Raw genomic sequence first — 16,023 nt, forward strand, 5'->3', positions numbered from 1 at the left:
AAAATATATATATTTATATATATATATATTTATATGTAATTCTCTGCATGCCTACTAAGCCTTCCTCAAAGCTATGAGGCTAAAATGAAGATAAAATTTGCAGACATCCTTGATAAAATATATGTACCTTTTAAAGTGTGATTTACATTATAAAAATGTATTTTACTATACCTGTGCATTGCAAATTAATGTGTTGTTTTCTTCAATGAATTCTACAGGCAGGATTCTCTACTTAGACTTTCCATTATTACTATTGCTGAGATTTACTTGCATGACTTCAGCATTACATTATCTAAATATACTCTTCAAGAATGGAAAATTAGTTAATATTACAAATTGAGAAGGATTCTATAGCCTTACTATGAAAACCTGTGACTTCATATATGCACAGACACAACGTATGAGGTAGGACACACCAGCCAGCACAAAACTCTCCCCAGCTGTACCTAACTGCATATCACAGAATGACAATCTAGGTTGGAAGAGACCTCCAAGATCATCTAGTCCAACCTCAGCCCTAACACTAATAAGTCCTCCACTAAAGCATATCACTAAGCTCTACATCTAAAAGTCTTTGGAAGACCTCCAGGGATGGTGACTCAACCACTTCCCTGGGCAGCCCATTCCAATGCCTAACAACCCTTTCAGTAAAGAAGTTCTGCCTAATATCCAACTTAAACCACCCCTGGCACAACTTTAGCCCATTCCCCCTTGTCCTGTCACCAGGCACGTGGGAGAATAGACCAACCACCACCTCACTAGAGCCTCCTTTAAGGTACCTGTAGAGTGCGATAAGGTCACCCCTGAGCCTCCTCTTCTCAACCCCAGCACCCTCAGCCGTTCCTCGTAAGACTTGTTCTCCAGACCCCTCACCAGCTTCGTTGCCCTTCTCTGGACTCGTTCAAGCACCACCACGTCCTTCTTGTAGTGAGGGGCCCAAAGCTGAACACAGTACTCGAGGTGCGGCCTCACCAGAGTCGAATACAGGGGGACAATCACTTCCCTAGTCCTGCTGGCCACACTGTTTCTTCTACAAGACAGGATGCGGTTGGCCTTCTTGGCTACCTGAGCATACTGCTGGCTCATATTCAGCCGACTATCAACCAATACTCCCAGGTCCTTCTCTGCCAGGCAGCTTTCCAACCACTCTTCTCCCAGCCTGTAGCGCTGCTTGGGGTTGTTGTGCCCCAGGTGCAGGACCCGGCACTTGGCCCTGTTGAACTTCATACAGTTGGCCTCAGCCCATCGGTCCAGCCTATCCAGATCCTCCTGCGAAGCCTCGAGCAGATCGACACATGCACCTAACTTGGTGTTGTCTCCAGACTTACTGAGGGTGCACTCGATCCCCTCATCCAGATAATCGATAAAGATGTTAAAGAGAACTGGCCCTAGTACTTAGCTTTAGGGGACGCCACTAGTGACCGGCCTCCAACTGGATTTAACTCCATTCACCGTGACTCTTTGGGCCCAGCTATCCAGCCCGTTTCTAACCCAACGAAGCATATGCCAGTCCAAGTCAAGAGCAGCCAGTTTCTTGAGGAGAATGTTGTGCGAAACGGTGTCAAAAGCCTTACTGAATATGCTGTGGTCTGCTTAAAAGGAATGGCATGGGAGCCTCAACGTTGCTCTTTTTCAGGTCAGGAGTACTGCTGCAAAGGCAGGTAGCTCTCCAGGACTTGCATGGAGTATGGTAACTCTTATAAACTCTCCTGTCAGAAGAGTAGTAGACAAGAAACAGTTGCTACAGCCAGGATGCTTACATGGATGCTGGTTTATAAAGAAACAAGCTATAGTTGTTAATTCTTGATTATCAGTTCACAAGCCAAGAGCACACAACTATGAAATCCTCATTTGAAACCTGTGATATTTCAAGATTGCAGATTCATGAATATTTCACGTTATACAAACAGAGCAGCAAATAGCAGCAGAGACCTCCCTGGATAGCAAATGTTCTGCAGTTTACGTGAATGTAAGCAAGAGCAGGGGGCCTTCATGTTTTGAGCAGGAAACGAGCCTAACAGTACAACAAACCCTAATTTAAACTATTTTCTTAGTGTGCTTTCAAGGGGATCGTGCTGTGTGATTTGCTGTAATGAACTCCACCTGGAAGTTCAGTAAATCTGAAATGGGGGGCAGACTTGATGCTGGTTACTGTTGTTGCTGCAGCTCTGGTTGATTGAGCTCTAATTTGGTCATAAAGAGACCATCCCAACAAGAAACTATGAGAGATACCCAGAACTGCCAGTTCAGCATAGTATATTTAATAGGCAGATTGCTATATAGATGGGCTTGCTAAGCAGCTTTGTCTTTTCCCTTTAGGAAACAAAAAAGCTTCACCTCTCTTCAAAACTAGATTTCATAAAATAAATATTGCTACATCTGTAGTGACAAGTGGAAAAAAAAGGGGGCGGGGTGGCAAATTGATCTATTAAGGCTGAACTTCAATACTCTTTTAAGTTACTCAGTCCTTTTAAGCTAGTTTAAGGTACCTCACCCATTATGTTTTTTAGTTCTCTGTTTCTGCATTTCTGGTTTCGATTCTCAGAAATAAAGCCTTTGATATATTTGAATTATAATATATTGTACTTAACTGTTAGATACATATAAGCTATTTTCTGTGTTAAAGGATCATCAGTTTAGCCAAGAACAAATTACTAGCTAATGGTACTACAAGTGCTTTTTACCTACTTTTAAGTGTATTAGTCCCTTAATAATCCTACCGATTGGAGGCTACTTGCCAAAACAGTATTAGACAGAAGTATTATGAAAAGTACAAATAATGATATCTACAGAATCTGTGCGATATTAACTATTAAAATACTAATAAATTTGGAAGAAATGAGATGCAGCAAAATATTCTATACTATATATATGTCTGTATATATTTTAACCTTCTTAAAAGGTTTTTCTAGTATAGTACAAAATATATGGAAGAGGAATAGATATTAACTGCAATAAGAAAAATCTGCTTTGATTGTTTTAGTTCAGTTTCATACTTTGTTTAGTTGTAATTCCGTAACATCTAAAGGCACTATAGGACAAAAATCCCTCTGAGTTCCATTTTTCCTATGAAAATCTGGTTGCAACATAACACCAGTCAGGACTCAAAATTTTATAGTCAGATCTCAGAGCACTGCTTCACTGCTTCACTGTTTTGGAAAGCTAGAATGTAATTTAAAAATTTCAAGCAGTTAATATCAATTTTGTATTTATTAGTAATATTATCTTTGAATATTACGAATGTCAAAATTATAAATATAGAAGTAAATTAACTCTGATTTTGTTAAGAAGAAAACAGTTATAAATAAATCTGGAAGGCTTACTGAACAAACCATTCACCAAAATAAGACACTCCAAAATAATCTGGAAACCTATGAATCTGTAAAACTAACTTAGCATATTGTAAGGTAAAGTTTATCTGAATAATATAAAAGCTAAGTACATCTTAAAATAAAATCTAGATAATGAAATTCCTGGTAGTAAATTTTACCTTCATGGAAATTAATCAGCATATTTTGAACTGTGTATTACAATCATAAACACAGAAGGTGTTTTTCAGCAGAAAACTGAGTAACAGGAAAGAGAAAAAATACAGGTTTGCCAGACAGTGTTTGCAATCAAAACTGATGCAGAACAACTCCAAGCACCACATTTCCAAATGCAGTTTAGAGGACTGAAAGGTTTTGAGCCTGCAGATTTAAAAACCTCATCTCATTTCATAGGACTGACCACAACCACCACAAAACAAGTATTGTGAGAAATGAGCATGTTGTTTGTTGGAATGATTTTACACTTTCCAATTTACAGCAATAGTGATTTAAAACAACAGCAACAACAAAAAATCTTCTGGTTTATAAAGGGCATGTTATACAAAAGGTTCTAGCAAATATATTTAAAAAAAAAAAAAGCAAGCTCAGATTACATCTCTTCGAAACAGTACACTGAAATGGAGAGTAATCATTAATAAAATTTCCCTCTAAATAAAACACAAGTTGCTTTGTGTGCAATTATTGATCATCAGTAGGGCCCTTTATCACTCCCTCATTGAGAAAAAGGTAATTCTCAGGTAACAGAAAGAAACGTATGGCTAGAAAAAAAATAATCCAATGTCTTCAAATGTTGATTATAACTTTATCTATAAAGCAATTAATTATTTGAAAACCAACTATTTTGAATGAATTATCTTAGGATCTATTCTGTATTGCTAGCTGGAAACTGAATGTTCCTAAAACTCAGTTCTTATTGGAGTCATAAATTCAGTTCCTAGAAGGTATTTTAAACGTTTTTGCTTTCCTGAAAATATGGAATCAAACTGTTATAAAAGTAGACTAATGAGTTGAACCAGGTCCTCTCAATATATTTTAAAATTCTGCACAATCGTGTATTTTAGTTAAACAAACTCTCTACATAGATTGATCGTTTGAATATATTTTCAAAACTAATAGATTTTAACCTTACACCAGGGACCAAAGTTTTAACCCCCAAAGTTAAATGAATATCAGAAAATTTTAAACTCCCATTCAGTAAAGTTTAGCAATGCAAATTCTGGTACAAGGTTTGCTTTAAAAGGCCTTAGCTGATCTTCCCAAACCACAAACCATTTTATATGAAGAGGAAAAGAGGTAAAAGGAAACATGTTTATTTTTCATAAAGTTTTATGATGAACCAACTAAGAAGAATTTAAAAATAGTTTTATATTTATGTATGCACATAAGTACCTATTTCCATGTATACATAAATACATATATATTTATATTAAACTTGTGAAAAAAAATGCAGTCAATTATATCTGAATGACTTTTAAAGTAATACCATAACAAAAAAAAATCAATGTGAACCTTCCTTCCATATCACATTGTAGAATCACAAATCATACAATGGTTTTGTTTGGAAGGGACCTTTAAAAATCATCTAGTCCCAACCCCTGCTATGGATAGAGACATCTTTTTCTAAATCAGGTTGCTGAAAAGTCCATCCAACTTGACTTTGAACGTACCCAGTGATGAGGCATCCACAATTTCTCTGTTCAACCTGTTCCCCGGTCTCACCACACTCACAGTAAGAAAATTTCTTCCTTGCCAGTTCACACTGGACACAGTGTAATCCAAAATTATTCATAAGAGTCAAACAGCTAAATATTTTAGGCTACATTAAATATAATTGCAGGTGATGCATCAATATTTCAATGTTTTACAACGTAGACTGTTAAAAATGATTAATTCTTTTTTGTCTCTGTATCATGACTTTGTCGTTGATCACATGTAGAGATCTCTAACATTTTCTATTCAGTATTTTTCAGAAACTGTGAGTGGATGGTATGCCTTTGGCCCTACTCTACAGTTCCATTGTTTCACTGTTTCACTGCCTCTCTACAGCTCCGTGCTCTTAGACACACTCTGCTATTGGGATGCACATTTTTCAACAGACATCTATCCTCTGCTTTCATGACTCAATCATCAGGTGGCCCAGGGCCTTTTACCATCATGGTTCATATTTCAGTAACTTCACAGGTCTCCTGACAATATATCTACTTTGCAGATGTAAAAGAGATGACAAAGCTAACTTTAAATGAATTAGCTCAGGTCAGTAGTTGAGCCACAGCAGCTCAGTTTGGACTCATTTATTCTGTTTGTCAGCAAACAGTGTGTCATTCCTTAAGTCTTCTGAGGGAGAAGTGTTTCTTCTTCTTCGTCTTCTTCTTTGTCTTCTTCTTCTTCTTCTTCCTCTTCTTCTTCTTCTTCCTCTTATTCCTCCTCCTCCTCCTCCTCCTCCTCCTCTTCCTCTTCCTCTTCCTCTTCCTCTTCCCCTTCCCCTTCCCCTTCCTCTTCTTCCTCTTTTTCTTCTTCCTCTTCTTCTTCTTCTTTGTCTTCTTCTTTTTCATCTTCTTCTTCTTCATCATCTTGTTCTTCTTCTTTGTCTTCTTCGTCTTTCTTCCTGTTCTTCTTCTTCCTCTTCTTCCTCTTCTTCTTCTTTCTCTTCTTTCTCTTCTTTTGCTTCTTCCTCTTCTTCTTCTTCTTTGTCTTCTTCTTCTTCATCTTCTTCTTCTTCATCATCTTGTTCTTCTTCTTTGTCTTCTTCGTCTTTCTTCCTGTTCTTCTTCTTCCTCTTTATTTTTATTTATATATATATATTTATTTATTTTTATTGTAGCATTATACACCTTCCAAATAAACACTTAATTAAAGAAAAGGTCTTTTAGAAATGTCTATGTATAATGCAGACAAACTAGCCAGTCTTCAGAATTGGAAAAAGGTATAGCTGTATCAACATGACACCATGCCATCCCATTTACCTGAATGTAATTCCATACTGTATGTTGCACTTACATTATTCCAAAGACATGATTTTTTCTTAGCCCTAAGTTGTAATACATGGAAACACAAGCTTATTTAGGAGAAACCCAGTACCTCCACACAGCAACTGGTTGCCCTGTGAAAACATACCCTTAAGGATTCAGATCCACAAATTGCCACAAAAATAAATGTACCAAAGACAGGTGGATTTTAAAAAATATCTTTCTTGTTTAGCAATTTAATAATCTTCCTCCTCTGTTCTTTAAATGCTTCACTACAAAGAAGCATTATTTATTTTGTCATTTATACTTCACAATCAGTATATTTATAACTAGCAAAGCTAGTGAAACTACAGATGCAATACAAACTGAGACGTGTTAACTCAATAAATGTTTGCAAGTCTTTTCATGAGTATGTTATTATGGGCACAAAGTTGAGGAAAAGCTGTGGTAGCAGTCAAAACAACTGAAAACATAGCTTTTCTTTTGCTTTATCATGCATATTATATTGTATGTTATTGCAATAGAAATAGAAGAGCATAAATACACATGTAGCATACAAATGCACAAAAGGAAACTCCTAAAGAGATTTGCTTGTCATGTGAAGGGTAGTTAGTCTAAACATCTGACTGAATAGTATAGATTTTGTAAAGTTTCTTTTTTTTTTTTTTTTTTTTTTTTTAAACTTATATCCTTTCAAGAACAGTTAGGGACCTGTAATAAGGACAGAACATAGGGTGAAATCATGGTTCATCATGGACTCTGATGGATGATTACCTACTGTTGATGAATAGAAGAGAGACATCCATTTTTGTGTTTCTAGACTTCACTGTAACACCTGACATTTTAAATCATAAGATAATGCCTCCCCAACACTGTCTGGGAGTGGTTCAGGTATATTCTATTCAGGCTCATTCTTCATACCAGAATGATACAGTGTGCTGCTGGAACTGGTTACCCTAACTATAGAGATGTAAAATTGTATCTCTGCCACTAGTTTCCACTCACTTTCTCTCCATACTAGATGTCTTTTGGAAATGCCACTTATTTCAGAGGTTGAAGAACTCAGCACTGCATATGTTGTGAGCTAAGGAAAGCTGTTTTGTGACTGGTACTCTTCTACAAAGTATTATGTGTTCTGGAACCAATTTAAATTCAGTTTCAGAACATGGACTGGTTTTCTGATGAAATTGTAATGAAATTTATCACCAGATGAAAGCAGAAGAAAATTAACTCTCTAAGACTTAATTCAGATTACTGACATGACACAGAAAAATAAAAATTTGGAAAACATTAACATCTTACATTTGAAGGTATCACTCGTTTTCTTGACCTTATTCTCAGTATCATAAACACACAGCAGAAAGTGTCTGTGATATTAAAGCAGCAAATCCTACCCAATATGACATGTACACAACCCTCCCCTATGAAGAACAGTGCAAGTAAAATAGTGAAAAAAAAAAAAGACGTTACATAGTGAACTGCTGGAGTATTCAAGTACTGTAGCTATATGGACAATAACAAGAGCCTGCATGGTTTAAAGAAACAGATGCATATTTCGTTCTTCTGTGCTGGAGACAGCAAAATTTTTGTTGGTGCCTTTTGACTGTTTAAGAATCAATATACAAAACATAAAAACACTAAGCATAAAAACACTAACAGACTAGAGAAGAAAATACATTGTAACACCTAAGAAATCATATAACATAAAAGTACTTTTTCAAACACATTACACAATGCAACAGACCTGGTCCAACACCCTCAAGCAGGGCCACCTACAGGAAGATGCCCAGGACTGTGCCCAGGAGACTTCTGGATTCCTCTGTGGACAGAGACTCCACAATCTCTCTGGGAAACATGTGCCAGTGCTCAGTCACCTTCACAGTAAAGACATAATTCCTGACATTTAGATGGCTACTCCTGTGATTCATTTTGTGCCCATCGAGTCTTGTCCTGTCACTAGGCACCATTAAAATACAGATGAGTTTAATTGAAAAAACTCTACTGAAAAGCATTCTGCATGTGGTCTGGATGATCAACCACTGTTCAGTATCAGTAGATATGTTCCAATAGCAAATGTCTGCTGTATCTACATTCTGGGTCTATGCATGTTTTGGACAGCAGATATGGCTAAGAAAATGTCATTAGGTGTCATAGTTTGCTATTCTGTTTTTTGTTATTGTCATGAACATGACTGTGAACATGTCACAAACATGAGCATGCTCAACCATAAGTGTGGTAAGTAGCTTAAAGATAAAAACACTAGTAATGCTTTCTGGATTATCTCCTTCTTGGTTTGGGAGGACCAGCAACTGTTCACCTTCTCTGTTTTCAAAAATGAACACAAGAAAGCAGAAAAGGAAGTCGTTTCATAAATGACTTGAACCATGGAATAAATTGTATGTTTATCGAATTTGCAGATGACGCTACACTGGGAAGTTGACAATTACAATTATTCTAAAAAAGGTCAGAATTCAAATTAATCTAGACAAGGTGAAGACTTATCTGGGGAAAAAATTGAACAAACAAAAAAATAAACAAACAACAACAACAACAAAGAAAAAAATTACAATTGTAAGGTATAAACTTATGCAGAACAAGCTGAACATTAAAGAGGAGAATTCAGATGGTTACAAACTCTGGAAAAGAATCTAGAGGTTACATTTAATCACAAGATAACTATGAATCTCTGTCCTGTTCTTCTGAAAAAGGCAAAGACTATTTAGGGATACACAGAACAGAGAATAGGTTAAAAATGTAAAATAATTTTCAACAGTTACGGGCATCTGCTAGATTACTGTCTCTGGTTTGGGACACCATCATTCTGGAAGCATTTGACTGAGTGAAGAGAGTCCAGAAGACAAAAAGGAGAAGGGTCAGAGGTCTAACTGACACAAATTTGATCAGTCCCCAAAAAAGAGAAGACAGATAGATGTGGCAGGGAAATATTACAATCATCTTCAAATATACATAAATCTACTAAAAAAGGTAGTGAGTCATTTATGAAAGAAAGGAAGAAGTGTCAAGTTGGACATTGGGGAAAACATGTTAGTACAAAGACAGTAAATCAGCAGGACAGATTTCCTAGGAAGACTGATTTTTCTTTTTCAAATTTTATTTTATTTTAAATTTTATTTTAATTTTATTTATTTTTTTTTTTATTATTACCATTAGAAGTCTTTAAAAATGAGTTAAACAAATACCTGTCAGGACTGATATGCATATGGCACAGAAGAACAGACTTTATAATTAGTCTTTAATGTATTCTAACTCCAGAGACTATATTTTTTTTTAGTTCCAGCTGCAGAAAATGAAAGTTTGACCTCTCAAGATCTCCATTCCAGTACAGCATTAGCTTTTACATGGGCAGCTTAGGTGGCACTTATGTAAAATAGGAGTCTTCCCAAACATATAGAGCTTGTAGAAGTGGAAATAGATAAGGATAGCATTCACATATATAGGAAAGAGATGAAAAATAGGAAGGCACTAATCAGTTCTAGAACAGACAAATCTTCAGTTTACTCAAGGCAAGCTTCACTGAGTCTAGAATAACATCCTCTTTGAAAAATATAGGTGAGACAAAGAAGAGATTTGAACCTGGGAATTCCATAACTTTCTTGTTTAAGAGGACAAAAGGCATGAGCTTGTTAGATGGAATTCTCTGGGCCCTAGCTGTTTAAAGCCAAAATCTAAAGGACTTAGCAGGTCAAAGTGTTTAAAAAACAGGAAACAAACAAACAAAAACAGAAATGTAAACTAGACCAGATAATGTTCAATAGATTTCTGTCAAAATCTCTAACTAAATTATGTGTTATAACAAATCTGAATAGAAAAATTCAGCATGCCTGCAAGAACATGGATTCTGACAAGAATCTCTGCTCTCAGAGATAAAAGGAGTGAATAAGAGTAGGGAACTATTTAAAGACATTTTTTCTTAGGGCACTGGAGCTTTCAATCTCAACATGCAAGAACTCAGGCAGGGGAGACAGAAGATCAGCTTGGTTAAGTCAGGACTTATTTGCCAAAATGAAGGACAAAACCAAAATGTATAGGCAGTGGAGGCAGAGATAGACATCCTGGGAAGACTATAGGGATATAACCTGGGATTGCTATCAGGGGAGGGGATCAGAAAGCCAAGGCTGAAAACCAAACCAAACCAAACCAAAATAAAAACCAACAACAAAACAGACAAAGAAAAAAACAAACAAGAAGGGTTTCTTCAAATGCATAGAACAACAAAGAAAGATAAAGGAAATGGAAAAGGAAAGATAAAGGAAATTGGCCTCGAGCAACCCAAGTTGCACAAGGCAAAGGCAGGGACTGGAAGAATGAAGAACTGCCTGCTGTAGGAGAAGATCAGGTTTGTGAATGTCTAAGGAGCCTGAAGGTGCACAAGCCCAAGGGACCTGATAAGATGCTCCTGCTAGTCCTGAGGGAATTGGCAGATGAAGTTGCTAAGCCACTGTACATCATACTCGAGATGTGGCAGTCTGGTGAAGTTCCCATGGACTGGAAGAGGAGAAACATAACCTCAATTTTTAAAAAGGGAAGAAAGGAAGACCCAGGGAACTACAGTCCAGTCAGTCTCACCTCTGTGCCTGGCAAGATCACGGAGCAGATCCTCCTGGAAACTATGCTAAGGCACACAGAAAATAAGGAAGTGATTGTGACAGCCAGCATGCCTTCACTAAGGGCAGATTGTGCCTGATAAATTTGATGGCCTTCTATGATGGGGTTACAGCACTGAAGGATAAGGGAAGAGCAACTGACGTCATCTACCGGGACTTGTGCAAAGCATTTGACACTGTCTCAGACAGCATCCCTGTTTCCAAATTGGAGAGACACAGATTTGACAAGTGGACCACTTGGTGGATAAGGAGTTGGCTGGATCATCGCACACAAAGAATTGCAGTCAACATCTTGATGTCCAGGTAGAGAACAGAGAGCAGTGCTGTCCCTCAGGGTCTGTAATGGGACCAGTATTTAGCATCTTCGTTGATGACATGTACAGTGGGATTGAGTACACCTTCAGCAGGTTTGTGGATGACATCAAGCTGAGTGGTGCAGTTGATATGCTGAAGGGAAGGGATGTCATCCAGAGGGACATTCACATGCTTGAGTGTTGGGCCCATGCAAATAACAACAACAACAACAACAAAAGTGCAAGGTCCTGCACCTGGGCTGGAGCAATCTCAGACATGAATACAGGTTGGGTGATGAGTGGATTGAGGGCAGCCCTGAGGAGAAGGACTTGGCTGTACTGGCAGATGAAAAAACAAATGTAAGCCAACAATGTGAGCTGGCAGCCAAGAAAGCCAACCATATCCTGGTCTGCATCAAAAGAAGTGTGGCCAGCAGGTTGAAGGAGGTGACTTTGTCCCTTTAATCTGCTCTCATGAGAACCCATCTGGAGTACTGTGTTCAACTCTGGGGTTCCCTACATGAGAAAGACACAGACCTGTTACAGAAGGTCAAGAAGAGGGACACAAAGATGATCAAATGGCTGGAGCACCTCTCATACAAAGACAGGCTGAGGGAGTTGGGGTTGTTCATCCTGGAGAGGAAATAGCTCTGGGGAGACCTTATAGCAGTCTTCCAGTGCCTAAAGGGGGTTACAGGAAAGATGGGGAAGAGACCCTTTGTTCAGGAGTGTGGTGATAGGGAAATGAGTACTGCCTTTACAATAAAAGAAGGGAGATTTAGAGTAGATGTGAGGAGGAAATACTTCACGCAGAGGGTGGTGAGGCAGTGGAACAAGTTGCAAAGAGAAATTGAGGATGCTCTATTTCAGGAAAGTGTCCAAGGCCAGGTTGAGTCGGGTTTTGGGCAACCTGATCAAGTGAGAGATAAACCTGCACATGGCACGGGTTTGGATCTTTAAAGGTCCCTTCCAATCCAAACCATTCTATGATTCTATGAAACACATAGGATATTAAAATAATCCTCACTTCATTTCTGACTAATATGAAGTTATTTAATTGCAAACTCCTGAAATGTATTATCTTTTAATATGTAAAAATTTCTTTTTTTTTTTCAGCCTGCAAAGTTACATAGTGTCTGTAATTTCACATCAAGTTTACTAAAATTCCTATTTACAACCTCATATTGCTTGAAAGCTATTGTCAAAATTAATAATTAATGTAAAAGAATTCATATAAGCCTTATTGGATTATATTTGGCAATATCCATTCTCTCTTAGTTGATATTACAAGTAAAAGTGGAATGGAAAAGTAGAAAGAACAAAAATTGCAGCAAGGGGCATCCAAACTAAGTTCCAAAAGACAATGAGTAGAAACAATGTATAGGATTTTTTTTTCCTAACTGCAATATTTTAGCATCTCTAAACTAACAGTAGTTTCAACAAGCAGAATATACTAAAAAGTAATAAACTAAGGCAAATATGGACTACTTTCAAACGATAGGGAAGCCCAAATTTTTTCAACTATGATCCCAAAGAAGTCAAACATTGATGGCTCTACATTGTCTATATCCATTTTCACAATTTCACAGAACTTCAAAATCAGTTTAATATCTTTCAGATATTGATACCCTGCCAAGTTCACTCACATAGACACAACAACCACTCAGACACTGTTATTACTATTTAAGAAACAATCTCTATTCAGTGAAGACAAAGTTCAGCACAAGCAGCTCTGCCTGGGTCCTCCATGTCACTAACCCCTAACCCTTCTCACATAGCCTGCATTTTTGATCTCTGAGCAATAATGAAGGATACAAAGATCAGCTGAAGCTTACATTTCTTTTTTTCCTAGTTAAAGTTATCTTGTCTTCTAACACAAACTTTTCCTTTCTTCAGTGAAAATCCAATTAGAAATTCCCTTCTTTGTTCAACTAGTTTTTAATCTGTACTAACATCAATTATTTTCTATAATGCCAAGATTAGCATAAGATACTACTAGTAGCAGAAGAAACCTACTAATGTTCCTCTTTATTTTATGCCAGATATACATATGAACAGGATGTAGGTTTTTCCCACTGGGGAAAAACACACACACATATATATTTTCTTTTTTTTTACTGTCTCTTAGAAAAGCCTACCAAGAGCTCTAAAAGATGTTGGGCACTTTTGTTTTGAAGGAGAAGAGTTTGAGATTAACAAATATATGAAACTTCACCTTTTAGAATCTTTTGGGATTTTCCATGGATTTCATTCTTCTGTTCTATGGCATTCTCAGTAAAGTGGGTGGTGGTGGTGTCAAAAATATCCTAAGCTGAGTAAAAGATATAGAGGACCTTTACAGGAAACAGTTTGCTTGAATAAAAGTTCTGTGAAAAACGTTTTATAACCTTGTCATGAGGGAATGACCAGCATAGAGGTATTTCTGGTTGAAAGTGTTAAGCTTCACATGGAAACATGAAAGGCAGCACACATATTGCAATACCCTGTGCATAACCCCGCTACATAACTGAAACTTTGGAAAAATATTGATTCCTTAAGTTGTGATATGCTTTTTCTATCAGTTCATGCTATTTCTTAAAAATAAATAAATAAATAAATAAATAAATGTTTAGTCATTGATTAATAGAAAGGTTTCAAAATATTTTTAGAAGTAGCTAAATAAAGACATTTGGCACAGAAAAGGTAATCTTTAAAAGCTAACCAATGTGAAGAATATCTGATTTCATCAATCATACCTAGCTTGCTGATACATCTGTAACTGTTTAGTTAACATGACAACAAAGGATCTTTATTTTGTAATTTATAATGAATGAAAGAGGAGAATCCCTGAAGGAAAACAGTTACTGAGAATGTTTTGAAAATTTGAACATGGAAAGAAAATTATGTAACTTTTTCTAAGACAGATGTTCCTTGGTTCTGTAATGTGTAACTGAGCATTTTGGGGTCCTTGCCTGATCAATATGAAAGATTATTGTGAAAAGTCATTTTCCATGGCAATTTTATATAAACATATTCTGATGATATAAAAAACAACGAAACAGGCAGAAGAAACTTTCTTAAGAAGCTGTTAAAGTAGATTAAATATTCAAAATGACTATGCAAATCCAGAGCTTCAGAAATGTAGCCAGACTGAAGCAATGATATGCTGAAATGAAGCCACTGAGCAGAGCTATGTAACATAAATAGAGTGAAGTATACCATTTCCACAAATGCTTTCAGTGGGAGGTGTTTTTACTCAAACTGACCTTTCTTTTACAACAGTGGTTGGTTTAATGTTTTTCTTATTCAAGAACTAATGGATTCATACATTAAAGAAATGTTGGTTTTCCCTCTCTCCAATGGAAAAAATTTCCACTCTACCACTTAACCAATGGTAGAAAGTGACTATGTTGTTTGAGCATGATTTGTACTTGGAAAAGCCAAGTGACTTTGTATGAACGCAGATTGTAAGCAGCTATGCTCCAGCATCTTTCCGGGGCTTGAGGTAAGGCTGCACATCCCCAAGCCACATTTATTTATTTATTTATTTTCCTGAACTATGGCTGTAGTTTATGTATTAATTAATCTATTCCTTGACAGAGAATGTATACATATAAACGGATACATAAATAAATATGTTCTGATAATATTTTTTTTTCAGAAGATTTTATAGAAAATGAAGCAGCAGTATTTTTATTTCCCCAAACTGAGCACTGAACAACTATATCAGTTCCTTCCTCTTAAATCACTGAGGAAAAAGTTACAAATTTTCCCCTGATATCTTTGTATTTCCCACTGGTGTTTTGTACCTTAGAAGTTAACATACCTTACATATCAGGACATCTTACATTTTACAGTTACTATGGCAATTGCTAATTGGATATTGATTAGAAGAATAAGTGGTGTTCTAAAAAAGCTATGCAATTAGCTATATAACCCTAAGGATATCTAGAATGGTATTAACCTATACAATTTAGCTTTGAAAAACTTCTATATTGTCATTACTTTAGGTCATCAAACACATGCTTGCTGAATCTAACCCATTTTCAAAGCTCTGCACCTTTGAGCAGCTACATTCAGGTTTTCACATGCAGATCTGACACAAGTTGAGCTATTATGGGATGGAGTTCAGTATTAATAAATTGGTTGGTCTTTGTGTGAAGATACAACAAAGTATTGTTATAGGACTGATAAACATATTTTGCTCAGGGCTACACTGAGTTCTAAATAAGAAAATTTTCAAAGCAGTCAAGAGAAGATCAGACTTTCCCTGAAATCAAGTGGCTGGTGATTTGTAAGTAGTAAGTGCCTACATCCCAGTCTTGCTAAAGTCATCACGGATATTTCATTTTTTCTCCAGTTGATCTGGACTTCATCATGAAAAGGGGACCGTGGAAAAAGAGAGAAGATTGAGCTGTACCCAAGCCTACAAGAATTCCCACTATATTCAGAGAGAAAGGATATTTCACTCACAATTTTGACTGTAAAGTGAAAAGAGTTTGAGCTGCAAGAATCCTTTTTGAGGGTATAGAGTAAAATTCTTAACTGCTAACCTTGGTACTCCACCTTGCTAAAACATTGTGTAAATTTACTGAATGCAGTCATGGATAATGAATGAATAGTATAAATCTCATATTTTGTTGCTGTTGTTGTTGTTGCCTTTTAACAAGGACAAAAACATTTATATATACAGTCCCACTATCTCACTTGAGAAATTACTGTTACAAGTGTGTATGCAAGGAGGTATCTGACATAGTTATGATTTGGTCCTAGATGTTGTTCAGAACTGTTTCTGCAGTTTAAAAGACTTCATTCAGCATTATTTATTTTA

General features: G+C 36.6%; 1 protein-coding gene across 1 annotated transcript; it reads right to left on the bottom strand.

Annotated features, from left to right (window-relative positions):
- Window positions 1-4,741: 4,741 nt before the first annotated feature.
- On the bottom strand, window positions 4,742-6,213 carry LOC310889076 (uncharacterized protein). The gene has a single exon (XM_083816066.1). It carries the CDS (start codon window positions 6,051-6,053, stop codon window positions 5,745-5,747), a length of 309 nt encoding a protein of 102 aa, XP_083672192.1. The 5' UTR covers window positions 6,054-6,213; the 3' UTR covers window positions 4,742-5,744.
- Between the last annotated feature and the right edge of the window lie 9,810 nt (window positions 6,214-16,023).

This window comes from Anser anser (assembly GCF_964211835.1).
Source record: "Anser anser genome assembly, chromosome: Z".
Taxonomy (NCBI): domain Eukaryota; kingdom Metazoa; phylum Chordata; class Aves; order Anseriformes; family Anatidae; genus Anser; species Anser anser.

Coding starts and splice junctions, on each gene's coding strand:
- LOC310889076 (XM_083816066.1), bottom strand. CDS start 6,053: ATGATGAAGAAGAAGAAGATGAAGAAGAAGAAGACAAAGAAGAAGAAG.